The sequence below is a fragment of the Equus przewalskii genome, chromosome 5 (genome assembly GCF_037783145.1).
Source record: "Equus przewalskii isolate Varuska chromosome 5, EquPr2, whole genome shotgun sequence".
Taxonomy (NCBI): domain Eukaryota; kingdom Metazoa; phylum Chordata; class Mammalia; order Perissodactyla; family Equidae; genus Equus; species Equus przewalskii.
In genome coordinates, this window is record NC_091835.1 from 25532865 (window position 1) to 25559281 (window position 26417).

General features: G+C 47.8%; 1 protein-coding gene across 1 annotated transcript in view; it reads right to left on the reverse strand.

The window, feature by feature from the left end:
* Positions 1 to 484: 484 nt before the first annotated feature.
* NDUFA10 (NADH:ubiquinone oxidoreductase subunit A10) overlaps positions 485 to 26417 on the reverse strand; it is a 63269-nt gene continuing 37336 nt past the window's right edge. Inside the window, exon 10 of the mRNA XM_070618807.1 lies at positions 485 to 933. Coding sequence (XP_070474908.1) covers positions 865 to 933 — 69 coding nt within the window. The 3' untranslated portion in view covers positions 485 to 864. The remainder of the gene's footprint in view (positions 934 to 26417) is intronic.

Below are 26417 nucleotides of genomic sequence, written 5' to 3' on the forward strand. Positions count from 1 at the left end.
GGAGTGAACAAAGAAATGTGATTTTCTCTTTCATTACTCATTTTTGATTGACAACTTGATTTTTAGGTAAAAAAGAGAGTACATTATTTTGATTTGGCATGTTATCCCATTGACACGAAGCTGGAATCTCCCTTCAGAGGAAGAATTACGTGCGAGAGCACATGGTGACGGCCATCAATAAGACTTCCAAAATTTCTTTTAAAACAAATACGTTGTTCTATAAATCGGTGGCAATTTCTTCTTTTTCATATTTTCTCTTCAGTTTTCTCCCTTTCTCTCATGTAGCAGTTAGGCTGCTAAAACAAACAAAATAAATACTTCAGAAAAACTCTTCAATCCTAATATACATGTGAATCAAACCATACCCACCAAAGCCAACAGTGAGCACAAGGGTAGATGAATGTGCGTGTATGTGACGTGTGTGTGTACATGACACATGTGTGCACGTATGTGACACGTGTGTGTGCACAGAAGTATGCTGAGAGAAGTGCCACAGGAACTTTTATTTCTTGAGGAGTGAAGAACAATGTACAAAATGTGCATGACACAGGACCCATCTGGGAGGAAATGAAATTCTTCTAGTTTATCTGGTCTTTCACAGCAGACTCTCTTCTCTCCTTTTTTCAGGGATAATTACGGATCATTCCAAAATCAAGCTAGAAGGTTCCAAATGCTTTGGGACGGCAGTTTCCTTCCACACCCTTAACTACACTACAGGGCAGACTGCTTTTTGCTAGGCCTTTCCTTCTACTGTTCAAGTTTTGAATCATTTACTTTCCCCCTGATTTTAAAGGCGTCCAGGAGAGCCGGGCAGACTGGCAGCTTCTTCATCGTTGCGACGCAGCTTTAGCAGCAGGCGGTAGGTCACTTGAGCCAGATCCACTTGTCGCCCACGTCTGCATTGTACCCAGGGCAGTACTTTCGGCCTGGCAGCTGCGGGAGGGAAAGCCATCGTTAAATCGGTTACAATGGACGCCCGGTCCCCCAGCTCACCCAAGGGCTTTCTCCAATTCATCCGTTCATCCCCAGCACCAGCGAGGTCCGCTTCGTAAAAATCCTGCCCTTAAGAGCAACTACTAAAAGCATTTAAAAAGAAATCAGCCTCCTTTATTCTAATCAGCAAAGGCACTCAATGCCAGCCACACCTCTCCAGGGCGAGTCACTGAAAGGCGCCCTCCCACGGCCTCGTGCAGGACCCAGGCAGGGACAGGGTCACAGGGCGTGGGCACCCTCATTCCACAGCTGTGCACGTGTGCGGCACCCCAAGGGAGCGCCTGCACTTCCTTCTCAAGACTAGACAGCGCTCTGAGGATGAGGCCCTGGACCACCCTCCACTGTTCCCGGTTTTGCCCGCCGGCGTCTCCTTTGCTGGCTACGTGGGTTTGAAGTGGGATTCTGTAACTCGCAGCAAGTGCCTGGCTGTCAGGAGACTGAGAGAAGCGGGTGAATCGGCCAGTGCTCCTCTAGAGGCAGGGAGCTGCTCCATGGGGAGAGGAGAGAGGTGCAGGCTGACTCCCGCTTCCTGTCTGGGATACCCCATTAATGAGGATTCATTCAGGGGCCAAGAACATTCTGGGAATACAAAGGATAAACAGAAAGAAAAATCCAGCTCCTCCAGGAATTTATAATCTTGGGAAGAGACTGGGAAAGAGCAGGCGCCACGCATCTGAGTGTGCATCGCAGGTGGAGCCCAGCGGGGAGCACACGAAGCTGTCTGGTGGAGTCCAGGGACGGCAGAGAGAGTAGGGGACACTCTGAGGAGAGGCAGACACCCGGTGTTGCTGCATAGGCTACAGGAGACCAGAAGTGGCGGGAAGACGCCAGGAGGGAGACTGGCATTTCTTTGGCATAATGTGGTCACCAGGCTAGAGTAGCTGCAGGTGCCGCCCCTGGGCGAGGGCCGCAGGGACCAACCTGCATCTGGCTGTAAGGTCTTAATGGCTCTGGAAGGCCTGGGCAATTCGGAGGAGCAAAAGAGGGGGTCGTGCAGGTTGTCTCTGCAAGGAAGGTGAGCACCCAGCCTGGTTGTGGAAACAGGACAGCAGCAAGCAGCCTGTGGGCCAGTGTGTGGAGCTGACCACTGGGAAGCGGAAAACAGCCTGCAGCTTCAAAGACAGGGCTGTGCTGGAGATAGAGATGCACGGCCATCAGCCAGCAACTGGGAGGGAGGTGACACGGCCTGAAGTGATGAGGGTGAGCAGGGTAAACGTGAGAAGAGAAGACACCGTAGAGAGCAACTCCGATTCCCGGGCGAAGTTCTGGCGAGAGGGACTGAGGGGCGGTGAGCAGGCTGAGGGAGGAGGTGAAGGGGGGCAGCACATGACACGATGGGCTTCAAGTCAAATACAGACTAAGAAGTGTCCATCAGCTCTGACAAGAGGCCACGAACCCCAACGGTGGGAGACACCATCGGTAACTAAGGAAAGAAGGACAAGGACAGCAGCTGCTTTAGAAAAGCCAGACTACGAAGACAAGGCAAGAGCAGGTGTGCGTGCGTGGGGAGAGTCTCCGTGTTAATGCCCCTCAAAGAAGTCAACACCCTGACCCCCAGAACTTGTGACTACATGTGCCCTCATACGGCAAAAAGGACTTCGTAGACATGATAAAGTTGAGGATCTTGTGATGGGAGATCATCCTGGATTATCCAGCAGGCCCGGGGTCATCGTGAGAGTCCTAAAGAGGGTCAGTTCAGAGAAGGAGATGCGCCAAGGGAAGCAGAGGTTAGACTGATGTGGGGACACAAGTCAAGGAATGCGGCGCCTCCAGAAGCTGGAAAAGGAAAGGCTCCAGGTCTTCCCCAGGAGCCTCCAAAGGAAGAGGCCCTGCCAACACCTGGATGTCATACTGCTGACCTCCAGATAGTAAGAGAGCACATTTGCATTGCTTTAGGTCACTCAGTTTGTGGTGCTTTTACAGCCGCCACAGGAAGCTCACACAGGGATGTTCTGCTGTTTACAATGGGAGACACTTGGGCACGTCTGCACCATGAGAACAGGAGCCAGTGGAGAGGAGCAGTTGGGGCTGCATGCGAGAGCAGGTTCCGCTGAGAGCGGGGCCAGGAGGGCAGCCAGAGGGCTGGGGATCACAGCTCGAGCCCTGGGCTCACTGCACAGCCCGGTTTCTCTGAGTCCACAGAACACCTAGCAAATTGCTATTAAAACACAAATACAGCAGCAAGAAAAGAACACTGTTAATTTTTATTGTATCTAAAAGCTGGTCCTACCAGAAAAGAAGTTCTTTTTATCTGAAGGACCAGCTACAGCATCAGGCCCAAAGAACGGAAAGTTTACATTCTCTGTGAAAGATCTTCTGAAAGGTTTTCAAATTTCACCACCACCCGGGGCAAACAACGGCCAGCCGGTGCCTCTCGGGACGCCCTCGGTCAGCATTCCCAGGGTTTCTGAATTCAGCTGCTGCTCAACACTGGTGGCCAGGCAGGCCGTCATAGGAGCACCTGCTGAGGACGGGCTGGGTAGGTGACAGTTTGGCTCTGCTTTCATCTTCGCAAATCGAATTTTAAACCACAGAGCAGAGAAGAAAAACTCGCCGTACATCAAATCTGCTGAGTCCAGCTAGAATCTACTAATTGCCTCACAAAAGCTGCTCTCTGGACTTCTCGGAGCGGCTGTGATATCCAGAGAAGGGTCTCAGATCCTCAGGGTCCCCTTTCAGAGCAGTTAGGCCAACAGAGACAACCCACCCGCCCTCAGCCCCCCGCACCAGGGGAGCGTTTCCATTTGGAGCATTTCACACTGAGAATGCAAAATAAGCTGCTTCTTTCACATGACTTCCTATTTGCATCTGCTCATTTAAAGAAACCTGCCAACCACCAGAACCCGGTTCACAGCCATCGCAGGAGCAAACTCTGACGCCCCGAGGAGAGCCTCCAGCACCTTCCCACGCAGCGCCATCACTCAAGAGCCCATGGCGGCTTCTCCGGACCCTCAGCACCAGCGAACCCTCCCCGCACGTGGGCTAAGCCGTGTGCGCGTGGGGAAGGGCTGTGGGCTCACCCTTCACCGCTTCTTCTTCTCTCCCCCTCCACTCCGCCCCTGGAACTCGGGTGCCACCCTACCCATGGAGACAAGGGTCACCCCCTGGGTGAATGGAAAGGAGCTTGTATCCCAGAGGGCTTTGTGGAGCAGAACTGCCGAAGATCTCTAGAAGAGATTCCTTTGGACTTTTACACGAGAGAGAAACAAACATCTATCTTACTTGAGCCACTAACATTCATTTTTTGTTTCTGTTTTCTCGTTCTCCCACCTGAACTTAATTCTAATCTTAATTTTCTTCTTCTTGCAGATGAAAATATTTAGGAGAAATTCTGACTAATTGAAGGTCCCCTCTTTACTAACTATACAATTTCATTCAAAAATTCTGTGAAAATATTACATGAACTGTTACTTATGAAGTGTTTAAGGTTAAAAAAAGAAAAAGAAGTGCGTATGCATGTTTAACCGGAAAGGGTGTGCGGCTGACTACCCCAGCAGCAGGCCACACACGCCATGCTTGTCACAGTGTGAGCATCTGCTGAGCGCGCACAGGCTGAGGTACGAGAGTATCACACTCAACCCTCCACGCACTCTGAAAGCCCCTCTGGGCACGCGGCCTGAGGACAACTGCACTCACTGCGGCTCTGAACCTTGGCACTTGGGTGAATTTGACACTTTTGGGAGGTTGTTTCCCCACCTTTTCCATTTTCCATCATAAATCAAAAAGTTACTACATAAGGAGAAGACCCAGCAAGTTGCACACACGAACGTGCACGGATCTTCCCGAGTGAGTCGCCGAGCCGCATTCCACCCAAAGTCGTGGGGAGTGCTCCCCACCAGCTGGCCCGCCTCTGGGGCCGTCCACGCCAAGGTACAGATGGAAAGGAACGCCCGACAGTGCACTGAGGAGGCGCCACACCCCGTAAAGCCGGTATGTGGGCTCAGTGTAGACGCAGACTCCCGGTCTCAAGAGCTGTGATCACGGGTACGGGTTGGGACGGGCAGGCGGCTCAGGTGAGCCCACACCTGAGCCCATGCAGACAGGCACTGCCCTCCTGCAGGTGGCCCAGGGACGGGTTTCCACCACCTTTCTCAGGGCTGGGGCAGAGCCACACACCCTGGAAGCCCAGGCTGTTTGGGGTCATGAGAGAGGATGTGTGGGGCTGTTCTGGATCTGCATTTTCTTCTCCAGGTAAAATCAATGGAACTGTATCTTGCTCCCACATGGCACCATCTTGACTTGCATACAGATGTGAAAAGGCACAAGGCCACAGTGTTTGCAAAATTATTCCCAATTATTTAACTGTGTGAATCTATGTGTCAGAAGATCGTGCTCAATTTAAACTTGCATTTAAAATGATGGAAACTGTGCTATCCTTGACCCTCCTGGGTAACAGCATACGACAGCTTATTGGTACTTCCCTCCCTCCCTCTCTCTCACACACACGCGCACACACATACACACAGCTGATATACTACCCCGGGAAAGACACATACAAAAGCAACTTAGACCAGGGCTGCCTCCAAGAGGGGTACTGGGTGGCTGGGGACAAGGAAGGAGAGGTCCTCTTACCTGTCCACTCTTCATACCTTTTGAATTTTATAGCATCTCCTTATTTTTTTAACTTATTTTATCTCCTTATTTTTCCCTAAAAATGAGCGAGGTTCAGCAACTTGCCAGGGTCACAGAGGTAGTATGCTCGTGGAACTAGAATCAGAACCTGTATCCCTTGGCTCCTAAGTCTGCTCCTAACCACTAGGCCACACTCACGTCTATTCCTGCGAGTCCAGCCTACGGGTGCATGGCAACCATGTGGTCAACCCCTACGGTAGTGAGTTTTCCCAATGAGAAACAACCCTTTGATGTGCCCCTCCAGATTTATGTGCTTCGGATAAAATTTCTAGAAGTGCAACTGCTCGCTTAAGGAAGAAAACAAGCAGCAAGCAGACGATGCTGACGCAGCAATGAGGTGCCTAACTGAACGTGGGGATGACTCTGGTCCCGATCAGAGGCTGCTGCTTCTCCTGCAGGGGATTCAGGGCTCCCACTTCTCTCGGGATTTACAGCAGGCCCTGGGCCTTGCCCTGCCTAGAGCAGGGTCGGCAGAGCAAGTCTGGCCGCTGACTGCTTTGAGTTAGGAGCCCAGTCCGGCCGTCGTCCGCACACTGGCTGTGGCTGCTTCATGCTAAGACAGCGGGGCTGAGTGGCTATGACTGGCTGCACGGCCCGCAAAGCCTGAACTCTTCATTCTCTGCTCCTTACAGCAAACATAGGCTGCCCACTCTCCCAAAAGAAAGCGGGCAGGGTGAAGGCAGGGCATTGAAGCTGATTTTACTACTTGGGGTGAGTTCACTTACTCAACAAACAGTCATGAAGGGCCACACACGCAGGCCCTGAGGTAGGCAACGGAGCTGGCGGGGACTGAGGGAGTCACAAGCCTCGGGTGGGGCTTCAGAGGCAGCTGGAATAGGGCTCTTGTATCTGAAGCGATGCCACTGAATTTGATTGTGAGGCTCTACTTTAAGCCCTGGGAGCGTCCTGATTTTAGGAGAGGCCCACCCCTAAACGTTAAAGCTAGGCGGTGTTTGTGCCGTGAGGCGGCTACAGGAGGCCCGAGTCACACACGGAGGCTCCCCAGGGCGCTTCTCGCATGCACACAGCTCAGAGACGCTCTACACAGAGCTTCAAATGCCAGCTGCTTAGACAGAATTGGGTGAGAAAAATCTCTATCTCCACTCCTTCTCCCGGAAGAAACTCTGAATTCCTTCTACATACGAAGCATTGTTTCCAGCTGCTTGGAGAGAGAGGAATAAAAGTTCCATCTTCTCTAACACCATAAAATATACAGAATATATCAAGCAAGCTGGAAAGTGGGAGGAGCCCAGAGTAGAAGAACGGAAGATGCTGGAGGAGTGGAGAGGATGGAGAAACCCTCCCTGACCACCACGAACAGAGGCTTCAGGTACGGACAGGACGTGGGTCAGCGGAGAACACGAAACAGTTTAGGAGGAAGGAGGGGAGCCAGGGCGAGGAGACCATGCAGAGCGTGCCCTGCAGGAGCAGCTGGAGGGGATGCAGTCACCCTGACTCCAGCAGCCCTTGACCTTCAGTTCCATCGCTAGGGAAGGACTACGTGAGAGCCACCAGACCAATCGATGCCAGGTAAGGGTCTGTGGCTTCCTGCCACGAGGGAGTCACAGGGTGTAGACTCGCCCTCCAGCCATGTGCATCTACAAACTGGACAAACTGAGTCTGGTGGCCACGCTGAGTGGGGTAGATGCAGGTCAAGGTAGCTAGAGCTTGTGGAGGAGAGCACTAGAGGGAGGGACCTAGGCAGACCAGCGCCCCATCAGTCTGACGGGACACAGGTGGCCTCTGGCTGAGCACCAGTTTGTGCCTGCATGTGGCAACGCTCCTGGAAGCAGGCAGAGAACCCCCAGGAGAAGGACAGTCCAGGGGGCTGCAAGGTGAACGACTCTAAGAGCTCACCTGGGGCTGAGTCAGCTGAGTCCCGGCAGACAGAGCAAGGGGACTGCTCACTGCACGCGCGCAGTCAGACTCCCGGGACACATCAGGTACTGGGCTGACCCGTTCCTGGAAGGCAGGCTACTCTGGACTCACCAAAAGGCTTCAACGTCAAGCCCCCAAAGCTGAACTGATCTGCAAGTAGCTCAACTGCCTGCCAGAAAAAATTCTAACACTCTTCAAAGGAATACAACAAAATGTAGCACTCAAAAACATAAAATTCACAATGTATGACAACCAACGAAAAATTTCCAGACATGTGGACGAGGGAATTGTAACCCAAAACCAGGGGAAAATCAAGCCAACTCAGAAATGACAAAGATGATGAATTAGGAAGCAAGGACGTTAAAACAGCTATTATAAAAATATTCAATGTGCTCAAGGAATTAAATGAAAAATGAGAGAACTGGAAAATGTAAAAAGAGCCAAACAGAATTTCTAGAGCTAAAGAAAAATAGGATTCTTAAAATAAAATTCCACTGGCTAGGTGTGGTGGCCATGAAAACATGCTCAGATGTCCTGCTGGGGAGTATAAACGCCTGAAGGCCCCAGCTGCTGGCCCTCTGGGTCCACTGCCCTGTTCATGCCACTGCCACCCTTCCCACCCAAGGCGCTCAGCCTGTCACTTGAGCAGCAGAGGTTCTATGCCAGCCGATTCCTGTGGGACGTGGGACTCTTCCCGACAGGAGCCTTTGGCTCTAGGACACCCCATCGGCAGGACCAAATCTTTCCTGGACTGTTCCTGCGCCCTCCTCCTTACTTGCCCTCTCCTGTCACAGATGTCAGACTGGCATCTAGGACTAAAGATTCTCTTTGCCCTCCCTGGTCTCTCCCCTTTATCCTTCACAGGCTTATCCCTCCAGAATCTCCATATCTAATCCCATTTTGGTTTCTCTTTGTTGGAGAACTCAATGGAATTAACAGCATGTTATACAACCACCAAAGAGAATCATGAATTTGAAGATGGAGCATCAAAAACTATTCAAAATAAGGCAAAGAGAAAAAAAGGCCAAAAAACAGAGTTTCGTGACCTGTGGGACAGTGTCAGTCATCCAACGTAGCTGTACTTAGAGTTCCCCAAAGTGTGAGAGAGACAAAAAATCTGAAGAAATAATGACCCAACATTTTCCAAATGATACGAAAACTATAAACCCTCACATCCAACAAACTCAATAAACCCCAAACAGGCTAAACACAAAGAAAACCACACAGGAGCACAAAATAATTAAAGTATTGAAAACTAGTGATGAAGAGATCAAGAGAAAGTCTTCAAAGCAGCCAGAGAAAAAAGGTCCATTGGGTACTACAAGGAGAACAGGTAAGATAAGAAGAGCTTCAGACTTCGCATCAGAAACTGTGCAAACCAGGAGTCTGTGGACTCGCTTTAGAGTGTTGGAAGAAAAGACACCGTCAGCCTAAAATTCCATACTGGATGAAAATACCCACTAAAATGGAATGGAAGTCAATAAACACTTTTCAAACAACAGCTTACAGAATTCATCGTCAACCAGAGTCGGGCCATACGAACAGCTATCAGAGGAAGCTCTCAGGCCACCTGGAAAGCTGGATCTCCACAACGGAGGGAAGCGTGCCAGAAATGATAGTTATATGGGGAAGAACGAAAGAGGAAAGAAAAAATTTTAATTTCTTTAAAAGACAATTGTTTAAAGCCAAAATAATGGCCACATAGTGTGAGGTTTATAACATGTGTAGAAGTAAAATGCACGAGAATAATATAGCAAAGGGCAGAGCAGGTGGGAAGAAGGCTGCTCCTGGAAGGAGCTTGCATCATGTGTGACGTGACACAACATTATAGATTATTTGTGGCAAGACTGACAAGTTAAAGAGGCGTACTGTAAAACCCCAGAGCATCATTAACAATGAAATAAAGAGGTGTAGCTAACAAGTCAACAAAGGAATTAGAGAAAATAATCAATTAATCCAAAAGGAGCCAGGAAAAGAGGAAAATAAGATGTTAATCTGAACCTCACTTGCTGCAGGGCTGAAGCGTGAAGAAAGAACGCGTCCCTCAGCTGGAGGACCCCGCTCTGCCCGGGAGAGCCCCGCGGCTGACCGAGAGCAACGGCTGTCATGGACGCATTCATTTTATGGACCGCCTTCTCTAGCCCAGTGATTCCGGTTTTCGTTAGGACAACCCCTAATTCTTCCAGCCCTAGCCATAGTCCATGCAGTTATTTATCAATCAGAGAATTACTCTCATGAAAGAAGTACCATAAAACAATCGCAGTTTCATGAAAAATAACCATGAAGTAGGAAAGGACACTTAGTGGGTGCGCTGACTTGACGGTACAATGCCCTCAGGCAGCAGCACCTGGAGAAACCCCCCAAAGCCCTGCATAGCATCTGCCCATCAGATAAACGGAGGTTCGCAAAGGCCTCACGCAGACCCTCCTGGAATGTGCGGCTGACTCGCTCTTCCCACATCCGTCACGTCTTTTCTCTACTTCCTGCCTGAGCTACCTGCTCTCCTGGAACGCCTTCCCAAGCCATCTCTTCCTCCCGAACTTCTGCCACTCAACAACGCCCCACTCTCCATGAGGGCTTTCCTGACGCCATCAGAGTGAGCTCAGGCTTCTCAGAACACCCCGAATCCATACTTTTCCTTTTGATACTTGTCTTAAAGTGATACCCAATGCAACCATTTGTGTTCTTATGACACCTACGTGCAGCCTACAAAGTCCTATCACCAGTATTATGTCATGTGATCCAGATAGCATGAGGTAGGCAGGTAGGCACCATCTCCATTTTAAAAAGGAGATGCTAAAGGACTTGCCCAAGGTCACTGGGCTGGCAGGTGGCAGGCTGAAACATGAGCCCAGATACGTTGATCCTCAAGTCCAGGAATCTTTTTTCCACTACAACATGTAAACATTAGCTGAATTAAATGGCAATTCTTAGTATGCTGTTAACTTCTGAAAATAATCTAATAGCTCTGTCCTCCCTCAATCATATGCAGCCTCTATTAGGTTTTACTGAATTCCACTCATTCCCTCCCATTTTCCATTCCTCTCTCAATCAGTACACACTGAGCTATGCTGCTCAGGTTCTCAGCTGTGAGGATCCTGGGCACATGCTAGGGTACGGCCCACCGTCCACTCTGACCCAGGAAGGCTGGCTCTTGTCTTTTCTCATCACCTTTTACGTGTATTTATCTCAACCTACTGTCATGGGAGAACTTCTATTTCCTTGTAGTTACCTCAGGGACATTCAACGATGCTCAGAGTTTCTTAGTTGAGAGAGTTTTCCTGGGGGACTAAAATATATGTATTAATTCCAGCATCAAATCCTTTGCTGTATTACTGTAAAAGGAGAACTTGTAAAAAGGACTGAATAAAGCCTTGCCTACTCCAGATCTGCTCTACTCCACAGGGGTAGGGAGTGGGTTACATTAAGTACGACGGACTCTGCTCTCTCTAGATTTCCTGAGGAGCTTAAAACTGCTAAATAATTCTGGGGTGACTTGGGGATTCCAATTTCCAACTCCTGTTTTCCATCATTACATATAAATGCTAATGAGCTCTGCTAAGATTTTCATTAATTTTAAAGAAGAGCAGTGTAGAAATTATTTAACACCACTTCTTTGATATACAATGTCCCCAATTTTCCATTACTGTGAAGCATAAATCAAGTGTAACAAAACTGAAATCAACTTTCCAAAAAAACTCATTTTATCAAAGTCAATTTTCAAAAGAACAATCTTTTTACTTTAAAAATAAGTGTCTTGGGACAGCCCCGTGGCTGAGTGGTTAAATTCATGCACCCTACTTCAGCGGCCCAGGGTTTGCAGGTTCGGATCCTGGGCGTGGACCTACACACTGCTCATCAAGCCATGCTTTGGCAGCATCCCACATAAAAAGCAGAGGAAGACTGGCACAGATGTTAGCTCAGCAACAATCTTCCTCAAGCAAAAAGAGGAGGATTGGCAACAGATGTTAGCTCAGGGCCAATCTTCCTCACCAAAAAAACCCAAATCAAAACAAAAAAAAATACTCAAAAAATAAAAAAAAGTGTCTTATATTTTAACACACAAACTCCACATCCTATTACAAATACACCCATATTTAGCTCCTATCTTCATCGCCATAAGTCTCACAATATCACATACTTTAAATGTCTTAATCCCACTTAACTCAGATTAGTTGTGAATACCAGAAAAGCTCCTAACTCCAGCACTTGTTTAAATACCTAAAAACAGGATGCTTTCCAAAGATTCTAGACAGAAGTAGTGACTGCACGCTGAGCTGAGCCGGGGCACTCCTGCTTTGTCAGACTGCGTGTAGGACACCACGTCATCATTCTGTAGCAGATGCCACACGGGAATCCGCAATTACATACAAATCAGGGCACCTGGTAAAAGTTTACCTTTCACGCTAATTGTCTCCTTCAAGGGATGTATGTTAGTAATTTCCCATATGTAGAAATATAAATAACAGGAAACACAAGCTAATGACGAATTTCAATGATGAACTTCCCACGGAACATGGAGAGAAGCACAGATGTGAGGCAAACCTCAACCTCTCTTCCAGCCCCAACTGCTGGAGGGTAGATGGAAGGTATTATGCATTTACTTCCACAGTCAATGAAACAACTTCTAAACTGAGAACCTCGATTTTAATGTAATAAGCAGATACCAAATTAAGCTCTACCTAAGGTTTGACTGTCAAGAGGAAATTTAAAACAGTCAAGTCTGTACCTTTTCTTCAGCATTTTAGATACACTGATCCTAACGCTTTTCCACTATTGCAAGTTTGTCTTTATTAAAGAGAATTTCATAAAGGCAAGAACATACAGTGTTAACATATTAAAGTTATTAAACATCTCTATTTTCAAAAACGGTGAAGGAGAACTTGCTAGAGAAAATGAAAACAACTTGAGATAGTAAAGAAATAAAAATAGCAGGAGAGAAAACAGAAGATTCTGTTGTCTTAGCAACTGTCTTGCACACGATCAGATTCATGGAGGGAGCACAGTATCTTAATAGCATCTGGCCTCCTTAAACTGAAAAGAGACTGCATCGGTAAAGTGGAAACCAATTCACAGTTTGTCTACCCAAGAAGGACTGCGCAGAAATAAAAAGTGACCTGCTACGGTGTTGGAAACAGGACTTCAAAGAACTGCAGCCTGTCGTGCACAGTCAGTATTTACATGAATGTTTATAGGGCCAATTCCAACCACAGAATCGGCGGTTATGCGAATGAAACCTGTGCCGATAAACATTTCTCAGACTCCACGTACTCATGTCCCTCTGCAAACGTCCCTGAAGGTGAAACTTCAGATTCCCCAGGCAGTCACCTGGACTACTGATGGATGGCCAAAAGCCACCAGGACTCCAGCCAGACCAGTGACAGGACTGATCAAAATGCCAAGGTCACAGGATCAACAAAACAAACTAAACCAAAAATTTTAAAAAATGCTGCTATTTATATGAAAATCTTAGATCCTTTCTCTTCTGAAAGGTCTTTTTTCACTAGTCTGTGTCCTTGTGTCACCAAAACGCTTCAACAGGGAATGTTCACATAAACTATCATGCAAGGACCCCCAAGCCGCCGTGTGTGCACGCATTCAGCCCAGCGGTCCAGTTGTGCGCACAGGCTGAAATGGGGCAGCGTGGCCAAGGGCCACAGGCCATACTGTCCTCCCCGGAGCTGGAGGAGCTAGCACAAGCTCTCTGAGCCTCACTGCTCATTTACAAATGGGACTAATAACAATAGTGCCTTCTTGCAGCAACAGCATGGGCCTGGCACACAGCAGGCGCTCAGTTAGCTGGACTGTGAGGCAGCTTCCTCTCTCTCTACTCATCCCTTCTCCTCACGTCCTCTCACCCCATGGCATGCCAACCTCCATCCTACAGTCCTCCCTCCAAGGGGACCTCCTTGCCACCAGCCTCCCCCCGCCTCCTTGCAGACCAACTACCAGATCAGTCCTAAGTACCTCGTGGCTCAAGTGTCCACGCCTCCTTCCCACTGCCAACCACGAAGGGAGCGGCAAGGCCCTCCGAGGATCTAGCCCATGCTGCGTACCCGCTACTCCCCAACAGAAGCCACTCAACAGCTAGAAAAGATGTCCTCCGAACCATCACCCCTAACTTCCATCCTCCACATCCCCCTCATTAGCGTGCCGCCTTGAGCTACCCTCCCCGAGCCTCACTCCATCTCCCTCTCTAACATTCACCTCGCAGGGTTTCCTGCAGGCAATGAGTAATTATAAAGCCTGCAAAGCATCACCGAGCCCTGGCGCACGTCCTCTCTTTACAGCAGCGCAGGCCTCTCCAGCTGGACGACATCTGAACCCCCCACGCGGCTGAGCACAAGGATGAAACCCACCCTGCAGGATCTCACTCAGCTCCCCTCTCCCCCTCGCCTCTCCTCCGTTCCCGTCATGTAACTGTGCCCTGATGCCACCAAACCAGCCACCCTGCCCTAGTCGGCCACGCCCCTTCACGGCTCTAGCCTTCACAAATGCTGCTCCTTCTCCCAAAGAAGACCCACGGCCCCCAGCCTCTTTCCGATCTGGCAAACTTCTACTCATCCTGCCAATTTCTTAGGTCCTTGAAATCCCAACACGCGCACCCCTCACCTCCTGACGGTCCCCCACCGCTCGGGAACCACGTCACACTCTGTGTTCACGTTTCTGTGGTTCCCATCGGTTGGCAAGTCTCCAGGAACTCGGTTTTGTCTCTGTGTTCTTAGCACAGTGTCTGACACAGAGAGTGCAATGAATGGGCACCAGATGAACACACAGAATAGGAGAGCTCCCAGCGACAGGCTGCAAGGCCTTCTAATTGCTCTGTAGAGCAACAAGTGGTGGCCACCATAGAAATGTACCACATCTGCACAGTGCAGAACCAGAGACTGGAAGTCTGACTCCAAGGCCATCAGAGCTGAGAGGCCCCATGAAGAAGTCCTGGGAAAAACAGACTCTCCCCCGAGTAAATCAGCTCCCAGGATATGGCCCACTTCAAGGGGCACAAGTCACTTAGACTGCTGCGCCCAAATATGTGTGGTGTACCTCTAATTACACAAGGTCAAGCAAAAGTAAAAATTATGAAACCCCAGGACGCAAAATGAGTTGGCTGGACACCGTGACCGGATGCTTCCCAGACTCAGACCCGGTGCCTCTGAGTCTGTCCAGCCATAGCAGGAGTGGGAATCTTCACCCCAGGGGCCCCCTCAGCTCAGAGGGGCAGCAAGGCTCAGGGTGAGGGGAGACAGGGTTAGGAAGGCTTGACAACAGGAAGGGAGGCTGTCAGCCCCCAGCAGCTGTATTCCCGCTCTACTTCAAAGTCAACCATTCATCAACACATCCAGGCAGGCAGCCAAAGGGACAGAGATCCAGAGAGCCCATTTGGGGTCACCTCTACAGGACACATTGCCACTACTGCGGGTCAGCACCGTCCACGGTTTGCAGGGTCAGCCTTCTGCCCCTCCCCTGCCGCTATTCCTGGAGTCTCCACGCCAGTGGGCAGTTGACTGGAAAGAAGAGGCTCCCGAGAGACCTGGAGAAGGCAGGTCCTCACACAGGTGACGGGATCCATGGGACACCAACCACTGTGTGTGAATCTGACACCTTGAGTGTTCATTAGCTGTGGGGCGTGCACATTCCCCAGCTGATCAAGACATCTTCACAGAGACTCTATCCTGGAGACTCACTAGCTATCACATCACGTGTGCACACTACGCTAAACACACACAGGGCCTCTCCTGGGTGATGACAACACAAACACAAGAAGCCAAAGAGCCACAATCTACGTCTGGACCCGGCCCTGTAACGAGCACCCATGACGCTAACTAAGGAACAATGATGCTTCGATGACAGCAGCCAACATGTGCTGTGTGGTCACCATGCCAGGCTGGTCTGAGCGACGAGCCCATGTCAGCTCTCTTGGCCCCATGGCACCCTGCAGGCAGGTTCTGGCTCTCCCCTTCGCATGCCAGCTGACCTCTGACAGAGGGGGTGTTCCTCTGTCTGGTGTAGAAAACAGCCCTAATCTGCACCTGCACTCTTTCTCTCTGAAGACTAAGTCCCAGCTCCTATAAAGTGCACCTCCACTCTCCCTCACAGGCCCTCCGCGCACAGGGGATGGACCCTGCCCCTGACACAGGACCTGGGGGACATTCCTGACTCCTCAGGGGGCGGGCCACGGCCTGCTGGGTGGATCTGGGACCCCTCCTCTGCCTCTGGAATCGCTGCCCATCAACTGCCCCGTCCCTCCTCTGCAGCCTCTCTCTCTCTACTGGCACCTGCCCTTTTGCTTATAAGCAAACTGAGAATGGCTCAGCTGTTAAAACGAAATGACAAGCTAATAAAAGTCCCAGTCACTCCACTGAAACTGTTCTCTCGAGGCTCACCAGCTGCAGTGTGCTCAGCCTTCACAAATCTTGACCTTCTGGCAGCATCTGACCAGGTACCGCAGCACCTCCACCAGCTTCCCGGGCCAAGCGCGTGGCCGGGCCTCCTGGCACTCTGGGAGCCGGGTCCTCCTCACCAGCGCCCTGCTCTCCGCAGCAGCATCCCTGAGCCCCCGGCCCATCTGCTGGCTCACAGGTCAGCTCAGGCCAGCACACTGTGCGGGCAAAGGAACTCCTCCTCGGGAGCTGAGACACCTCTGCTCCTCCCCTGAGTGGCATGAGTCCGTGGTCAGTTCCCAGCAGCTCTGCCACTTGTACCTGTCACTGTAAGTGCAGAATTTAATTTTACGAAAACTGACTGAGTGTGAGTCTAAGAAGAAAGGCCTGGGTTGAAAGACTGTGGAACAATCTGATGACGGCTAGTGGCTAAAATGAAGTGCTGAAACAGGTGTGGGCGAGTCACCTGGAGCAGCTCAGCTGGGGAAGAACTCAGCCTTCCTCCTGGTTTAAAACCTATGAGCAAGTTTCCAAGGATGGAAGGATGGGAGCTCTGCAGATAAGGATGTGGGAACGCCGTGGGCTCTCTTCGAACCCGGAGGTTAGGAGCGCAGCTTCGTCAGCGTGCACACAGGCTAGGCGCGCCTCCCCGGCCTCCAGCTGCTCCCTGGGAAGGTCTCTAGCAAGCCACCCTTTCTGGCTCATTCAATACTCAGTGAATTTGATTAACATAAGGGTTAACAAAAGATATCCATCAATAAGTGCCTGAGGCCCTAAAAGAAGAGCCATTACACTGAAGTCCACTGCTACAAGGAGCAAGTGCCCGTCTTGCAACCCCTAGACCCCACGTCCCCACAGCCACCACCTCACGACTAACTCACCTGAGAATAAGATTCCCACTGATGCCGATACCCGCTCCCCTCCTCTCTTCCCAGGACCAGACACACACATCTAAATGAAAAGCAGTAAGACCAACACCCACATCGACGGCCAGGACCTTGGGCACCACCCTCCCCACCCCCTGCAGTCACACCCCTCCCTGACCACCCTCTATGTTTGAATCCTTCAACCACAGTGCATTCCGTTTTGAAAACCTAAGAACAAATACAGCAGTACAAGGAAAGGGCAACATTGCCATTGTTAGTGGGGGCTCTCAGGGAAGGGAAGGTGAGCGAGTCCCGGGGGCAGAGCCAACACCGTCATCTCTCACCAGACTCCTGAGGCACTGCCTCTTTCTCTGCCTCCACCTTTGGCCCCAGTCAAATCCAACATGCCAGCACAGCGATCCTTCCAACATGTAATTCAGCTTCTCTCACGCTCAGAACAGCCCACTGGCTTACAGGCTCATGAACACTTCATCCGGTCTCCACACTAGAGCCTACAGCCGCTACCTGGTCCTGCCCCTGCTACCTCCTAACCTTACCTCCAGCTCACCACGGAGGGTTCTTCCATTCCTAGAACACACCAAGCCTGTTCCCACCTCCTGTCTGCCCGTCTGCAGGTGCCCACCACCTCACTCTACAGAACAGCTGCTGCCTGACACAGCCTGATTTTCCCTGTAGCACTCAGAAGCCCTGCTATCACTCTATCAGCTGCCCCTCCCCACCAGGATGGAAGCTCCTTGAGAGCAGGGCTTTGTTTTATTCCACATGCTTAGACAGTGCGTGGCACAAGAAATATGTGCTGAGTGACCGTGAAGAAATGTGAAACACTGAGATGACAGTGTTGGCGGGGTATGTGTGTCTAACATCAGCGGAGCAGCAAGTGTTACGGATCAACCGTTATTTTTCATACCTTAGTGTTCCCAAGGTGCCTGGATACATCTCCTGGATAGAATTCTCTGATTATAACAGAAAATAAGAATGCTTCTGTCAGCCAGATTTCCCTTCTAGGGCTTGAGGGCTGGGGACTGAATGAATTCTCCATCCTGGGGGTTCACTGAGCAAATACCTATTGAGCACAGAGGGATGCAGAGCCTCCAACTCAGATCCTCTGTGGAAGGAACAGAGGAAGAACCAGCACCAAAATAGGCTTTTAGATCATAAAGAAAAACAGGAGCCTTCCATTTCCAGCAAAACGGCAGCCCTGATATCCTGAAAAACCTCTTGGTGTAAAATGTCTAGAAATGCTTTTAGATGCATTGCTGAGCTCCGCAAGGAATCACTAGGGGCTGGAGATGAAGAGCGAGTTGAAAACCAGAGCGGGAGCTGACGCCCCAGCTGCCCTGGGGACATGCAAAGAGCTGCCGGAGGCAGAAGGCAGGGCGCCTGTGTGCAAGGTGGGGAGCTGCAAGCGACTTCTTACAGGAGCCCAGCTCCTGAGGGCTGCACCCTCAGGGAAGGGAGGTAGAAGAAAGCCCCTGCCAGCAAGGAGGTCTCAGCTGGGGCCTGGAGAATTCACAACCACAGCCTGTCCCCACACAGGTGTGCGAGTTCCAATTCAAACAACCTCCAGGGCCAGGAATCCCACGGGCAACGAAGGAAACTTAAACGCTGTGCCCATGAATCTCAGGCCCAGTAGCAGCACAGTCCTTCCAGGGGACGGGCTGCCAGAGTCAGCAAGCAACGAAGGACGCCCAACTGAATGCAATATCTGGGCGTACTCAGAGCAGAAGAGTACCAGCCGTTTATCTGAATTCAAACTTAACTGGGCCTCCTATGTTGGATCTGGCAGCCCTCCTCAGGAGAGGCTTGCTCTTGCTAAATGCCAGCGACAGATGCCCACACAGTGTGAACCCAGCATCCAAAGTCCTCCAAATGCAGAAGGAAGTAAGCCACCACGGTTAAGAATCAGGGGGAACAATAAATGGCAAAGTCAGACAGCCTTCCAAACCTGACACTGCCAGATAGAGGACATAAGGTGACTATATCTAAAATGTTTAAACAAAGAGAAGCAACTGAAAATGTAAGCAAGGAATAAGATCCTAACAACAAGATTCAGAAAGTACTGGCATTAACTAAAAAGAATTTAAATCAAGACCCATGTTGGTTAAACTACAAAACACCAAAGACAGAAAGACCAGAAAGATCCTAAAGAGAAAAGGAGACTATAATACTTAATTTAAGAAACAAAAGGCCAACGCACTATTCCTTTTTCCAAGAATTAGAAGTGCTACCCAATGATTCCTAACCACAAAGTATCAACAAGTTCAACATCTACTATAAAATATGCATAATATGTAATGGATGTATTCTAATACGAGAACACCATGCTCATGTTCCCTAAGTGTATCTATAAGCACAGTGCAAACACACTTAAGTTTCTCATGAAATTATGAGCTGTGTTTTCAGTAACTTTACTACCATTATAACATTAATTGGGATTATATAAACTTCTCATGTTTTCAGTGGAGGCTGGCTAAAACACACATTTTCAACACTAAAAAAATTTTCTCCTAGAAAGAGAGAACTGCCTACCAGGGTGGCCGACCTGAGGCCCACTGCCCTAGGAAGACCCATCAGCTCCCGGAGCAGGAAACGACGGGCACAGAAGCGCTCACTCCAACACCAAAGGAGTCCTCCTCTTGAAAGAAAGAAATCCTTGCAATGTCCCCAACCTCCTCACTTGCCCCTCGCCCCAGCAGCAAACCCACCACTGTCTCAGGGGGTCGTCTTGGAGGCAGGTCGGCCTCAGTGGCCACTCACCGAGAATCTCCAGAAATGAGCTCTGCAACCTGGGTGGATGGGGGGGGGGACCTTTTCTGAGCAGCAACAAATCTTCCCAGACTGAAACAGCTGCCTGTGAAATCAACACAAGGGCTCTGTTCGCTCATCTTTATATGCCCACGATGCGCTTTCTAGGGAGAAATCTGTTAACAACCGTTGCTCCTGTCTTTAATGTCCACAGGGAATTCTGAAGTGAAGGAAGAGAAATAGTATTACCTATATTCTATCTAGTTTCAATGCTCATTTTTTTAATATCAAGTGACTGAATTTCTTTTAAAAAAACCAACATTCCTCTAATATTCACGCAATTCTTACTCGATGGATAAACATAAAGCCCATGGTAGGCACAGTGACTTTCTGGAAAGGGGATAAAGAACATTTGTATGGGAGCCCTGACAGACAAGACCTCAGCCAGGGGACCAAGGTCACCATCAGCAGTGCTGTGTACCCTGACATAATGTGATGAAGATGCACTTCACCTCTGTGGCCTTTCTCCCCCAAACACATAACCCAGGCTAACTGTGAGAAAAACAGCAGACAAACTCCAACTGAGGGACGTTCTACAAACTACCTGCCAGGACTTGTTAAAACTGTCAGTTTTAAAAAACAAGGGAAGTCTGAGAAAGTGAGAAACTGAGAACAGCCATGAGGAGCTTATAGAGACATGACAACCAAATGTCACATGGTCTCCTGGATACAATCCTGGGACAGGAAAAGGACATTAGGGAAAACCTAAGGAAATCTGAATAAGGTGTGGATTTTAGTTAATAATAATGTACCAATAGTGTTCATCAATTGTAACAAATGTGCCATACTGATATAAGATGTTGATAACATGGGTACTGAATGTGGGGTATAGGGGAACTCTTTAGTATCTTCACAATTTTTCTATAAATCTAAAACTTCTAAAAAATGAAGTTACTTTTAAAAACACTTAGGAATTTTAAAAATTAGATTTCCCCAGTCATTTAAATATTGATCAACAATTTCAAAATTCCAGGGCTGGCCTGGTGGCACAGTGGTTAAGTTCCCATGGTCCGCTTTGGCGGTCTGGGGTTCACTGGTTTGGATCCCAGGTGCAGACCTACACACCACTTGTCAAGCCATGCTCTGAGTAGAGGAAGATGGGCATGGAAGTTAGCTCAAGGCCACTCTTCCTCAGGAAAAACAGGAGGATTGGTGGCAGATTTAGCTCAGGGCTAATCTTCCTCAAAAAAAAAAAAAATTCAACATTTCTAAACATCTAATTGAAATCATAAGTCCAATATAGTAGATCTCTTCAATGCTCACAAATTAAAAATAAGATCAAAACACAGAATGATGAAAAACTGCCAAATATTTTCCTCATGTCACTGGTGAAAATGGCTAATATGTCCAGCTTCTGATGGACTAGTACAGACTGACGTTCCCATCCTAAGCCCCCAGGAAAGACAGACAACATATAAAAAGTCTGCGTGAAGGCATGGAGATAGGGAGGGGCTGAGGTTCCAAGGTCCCAGGAGAAAAAAGCAAAAGAAGTGAGCTGTGTGGTCAGCTGGTTCTCCCTCCCCAGGGTCCTGCCCTTGTACTCTGGTGGCAGCTGGGAGCCTGAGAAGCCAGCAGCTCTCAGCAGTGTGAGGGGAGCACGGAGACGAACTGTAGGTCAGGACCCACCTGGAGGCAGGGATCCACCGAAAGTGCCTCCGAGGAGGGGTAACCAGGAAACTCACCTCACGAAATCTAAGCTCAGTGTCAGTCAGCTTCACTTCTGAAAGGACTCAGGCGACCTGCCCTAACTTACAAGCCTGCCAGAAGACACTAAGTATGCCCTCCCAAGAGTAAGACAGCACCATCCAAGCCTCAAACTCTCTCTACAATTCTTCAAATAATGACCGGCACTAAAAAAAAATACCAGCCATAGCAAAACACAAAATTAAATGACCAAAAGTGAAAGGATAGGGGAGAACCAGATAATTTACACAGATCTAAACAAGGCGCAGATAAAGCAGTTATCAGAGAACTTTGCGATTAGTATGTTCAAGAAACCAGATGACTTTAGCAAGAAAGAATGGAAATTCTAGACTCAAAAAGGACTATGATTAAAATTAAAAACCAAATATAGGAAATGCAGGTCTAGAAACAGACTAGAAAGAGCCAAAAAGATTAGTAACATGGAAGACAGATGAGAAGAATGTATCTGGGCTGAAGCTCACAGAGAAAATAGGATGAAAAACAGAGAGAAGAGCACAAGGGACACAGAGCATAGTGAAAAGGCCCAGCGTGGGTAAGTGGAGCCTGAGGGAGCAGAGAGAAAACGGGTGTAGGAATACTGAAGAGGCACCAGCAAGACTCCCAGAGCTGACAATGAGTCTCAGCCAGAGTGCTGTGGACCCTGAGCAAAGTGCAGACAAAAGTAGAGATGCACATGTACCCCTAGATAGTACAGCACCCTTAGATAGTATAAATGCTCAAATCCAAATCAGAAAAACCTCCTAAAAAAATTTTAAAATCCTGCCAGAGAAATAAGAAACACTATCTTTAATGAGGAACAGCAAAGTTCTCAGAAGAAACAGGAAAGTTAGAAGAACAAAATACTGGAAGTTTCGAAGTGCTGAAAGGAAATAGTTGCCAATTTAGAGTCCTATACCCAATGAAAATGTCCTTCAAGAATGAAGACAATCTTCCTTCCTTTCCAGTTTAGCCCAAAAGCCAGGATGTAGAGCTGGACAAGGTTTGCATGCACATGGTGGCAAGGGGACACTGGCAGGGGTTGGGGAAACACGGTACTAGCAGAGGTAGGTGGCCAGTGGCAGCAGTGGCAGGAAACTGCTTACACACTGTGGGCACTGACATAGCAAGTAGACACACTGAGGTGATGGCAGCCAGGCGCCTCACTATCTGAGAAGGACAGGGAACGGAAGAAAACTAGAATGCACCTTGTTGGGTTACACTGGAATTGGAGGTATTGATATGAATTCCTAGTTGTCAACACACATACAGACACAGAAATAGACACAGACGTACATGGATAAAATAGGAATCTGGGAGTCCATGGTGATACAGATAAACAAACACACAGGGAGAAGAGAAAGCATTTCTGAATAGTAGAATACTAACAAATAATGCAGAAAGAATGACTCAATTAGGAGAAGTACAATCTGGCAACCATCATATTAATAATTTAGCCAAGAAAATCAATGGGTGCTAAAACTATTGAGTGAAAGTTTGAGGAGGAAATGGATATTTACATAGTTTCAAAGTATTTTCCCTGAAAATACTTATTAATTACAAGGAGCAAAGGATTAACTTTACAGTGAAGACACCATCCCAGTTAAGTGATCAAAGTTAATATAACCAGTAACGGGACAAATGGGAATCATGTCTCCTTGATAAGATGTACTGAGTTCTGTGACATTCCTATAAAAGAATCTATACCCTAAATCTAATCATGGGGAAACAGTGAACAAGATCAAGTTGAGAGACATTCAAAAAACAACTATCCTGTAATCTTCAAAAGTCTTCAATATCAAGGAAAGCCCGAGGATGTGATCAGATCCAAAGAGACTAAAGAGACAAGGTAATTAAATGCAATCTATTACCCTGGATTGGATCCTCTTGAACTACAGAACATACTGGGAGAACGATGACCCGTGAACAGCGTCTAGGGATCAGAGGTAGTAACGTGCAAATGTTAATTTCCTGATTTTGATGGCTGTGCTGTGGTTGTGCAGGAGAACGTCTGGTTTGTAAGAATCACACATCAAAGCCGTGGTTATCAAATTTTAGCGCACTTCAGAATTGACTGGAGGACTCCTTAAAACCAATTCGTGGGCCCTCTCCAGAGGATCCGAGCCCGCAGGCCTGGACAAGGGCCCGAGAACTTGCAGTCCGAACGAGTGCCCAGGCGATGCTGATGCAGGGACCATGCTTCAAGAGCCTCTGGACTAGAGTGTTTGAAGACAATGCAGCATCATGTTGATCATTTACTCACAAAGGTTCAGAAGAAGTTATTTTGCTATTCTTGTTATTTTTGTAAGTTGGAAACGTCCAAAATAAAAAATAGACAAAATAAAGATCAAATAAAGACCACTTTATACAATTAGTGTTGAGAATTTGTTGTCAGCAAAGATTCTTCAGGCAGAACAACAATGATGCTCAGAGGAGGCATGGGGGACCAGGACAGCGAGGAGCAGCAGCAGAGCGGAGCACAGGTGAGCCAGCCCGAGCACCGATCAGGCAACGCTAAACCACGATGTCCTGAGGGCTGCAAGTATATGGGAAATTGGGATCTATGACAAAAACAGCACCAGGACGAGAGCTGCGGAAATCCTGGCACTGTTCTGGAACTAGAGAACTACTAATTAATGTTAGATTTTAACAAACCCAGGGTGAATATTATAATTAACAGCTTAGCCACTAAAACCAGGAAAAGAATGATAACTAGCAAGCGGGGGGAATGGAATAAAAATATTAATAAAACCACTTAATCCAAAAGGCAGCAAAAAAGAAAGGGAGCAAAACACAGAACAGGCAGGAAAAATACAAAAGAAGCTATTTAGACACAGATATATCAGTAATCGCATTAAAATGTGAACAGATAAATATTCCCAGTATTAAGACTAGACAAAAACTAAAAACACAACCGTTTTCAGCTTACAAGGTGTCCCCCGGAAATATAAAGAAAGAGAAAGGTTGAAGTTACAAGATGTAGAAAAGGCTATACCATGCAAACACTAACCAAAAGAAAGGTGCAGATGCTACATAAGTGCTGAATAAAATAAACTCTAAAAAACATTAGTAAAGATGACAAGGAAAATTCACAACATATGAAAGGGTAACTCTATTACAAATACGTAGCTATGCTAATGATACAGTTGCCCCTTGGTATTCACAGGGAATTGGTTCCAGGACCCCACAAACATCAAAATCCATGGATGCTCAAGTCCCTTAGTCAGCCTTCCATATCCACAGGTGTGGAACCCACAGATACGGAGGGCCAACCGTACAGCCTCAAAATATATATGTAGCAAAATCTGATGCAACTCAAATGAGTAAATCCAAACACAATGGCAGATCTCCACACGCTTCTCACAGGAAACTGACAGAGGAAGGAACTGAAAGAATCAGGAAGGATAATCACAATCTGAATAATGGGATTAACAGACTTCTCCTCACTTGACACTAATAGGACACTGCACACGACATGGCAAAGCAGGCATTCTCCTTGAGGACCATGAAATATTACCAAAAGCGACCAAATGCTGAGCCAAAAAGTGAGCCTCAATCACTTTCCGAGGGTTGAGATCACGTGGAGCATGTCTCTGACTAGAGCGGAATTAAGCCAGGAATTCACAAGAGAAAGAAAATCAGAAAGATTCCAACTGCTTTTAAGTGGTATCATATAAGTCAAATTAGCATAGAGGTCAAAAAAGAAACCAGATTAAAATTAGAGAATATTTTGAATTGAATGATAATGAAAACATAACATCGAGAATTATGAGATTGAGTTAAGCCAAATTTGGAGGGCAATGTGTCTAGCTTTAAACGCAAAAATCCGAAGGCTGAGAAACACTGATCCACCTATTCATCTTAAGAAGTTAGAAAAAGAGCAAATGAAAGAGGAAAAATAAAGAGAAACAGTCAGTGACTCAGAATGGGTAACAGCAAACACCAAACAAGAAGTTGGTCTCTTGAATGATAACCTCCTTCCAAGAGGAAAGCAGGGAGACTCTAAGGACCACCCACAGGGATGAAGAAGGGGAGAGTGATCCTCAGATCCGACCAAGTTAAAAACAGAAAAAAGGTCATTTGAAAAACTTCATGCCAAGAAATTATAAAATTTAAATGAAATGGGAGCAAATTCCTTGACAAACACAGCTTTCAACATCTAATCCAAGAAGGAAAAGACTATTGAATATTTTGTATCTATTAAAGAAGTGGAATCTAATTGAAAATATTCCAACAGAACTCCACCGATCAATCCCTCCCAACACTGAAGGAAGAGGCGAAGGCACCTTATGCAAACTCTTCCAGAGAATAACAAACGAGGGCCCAGTCTCCACGTGGTGCATGATGTCAACATGATCCTAACAAGGAAATCTGACAGGGGTATTACAAGAAAGGGAAACTGCCATCCAAACTCTCAGGAATATAGACACAAAACCCTAACTAAATATGTGAATTATGTTCAGCTACATAGGAAGAATATAACATACACACAAGTGGGATTTATTCCAGGAAATCAAGCTGGTCTCACCTTAGAAAATCAATCAATATAACTGACCACATTAACAGAAATAGGACAAAAATCACCCATGGCAGACAACATGTGATAAAACTCAATACCCACACATAGCAGAAATTCCTTAGAAACCACTAATAAAATAGAACATCCCTAATCTGAGAAAGAGTGTCTACAATTAACCGATAGGAAACATAAAGCTCCCTGGTGAGTTACCGAAGACTTTCTCCACGAGATCAGAAACAAGGCCAGATGACATTGTCACAGCTTCTAGTCAATCATGAACTAGAGAGCCATCCAGTGTCTTAAGGCAAGAAAAAAAAGGGGGTACACAAACCAGAAAGATAGAAAACTGTCATTATTTACTGGCATGCATTTTTCTTTTCCTTTTATATGACAGGACTTCTAAACGTCCATTTTCCATGCAGACAATTTCTGAAACTTGCTATGTTTCCCCTAGTTGTCGTCAGGACAGCCTGGGCGCTGGGTTAACGGGAAGTTTATTCACGCTAGCGGTGTCTCACTACAGCAGTGACAGTGTCACCTGAGGTCTCACCCACTGCAAGGCGACGGCACCTGTGCCAGGGGCTCTCCTCTGCGGCAGTCAGGCCGCTGCATCCTTTAGGAGCACACTGCTGGGCCTCTCCA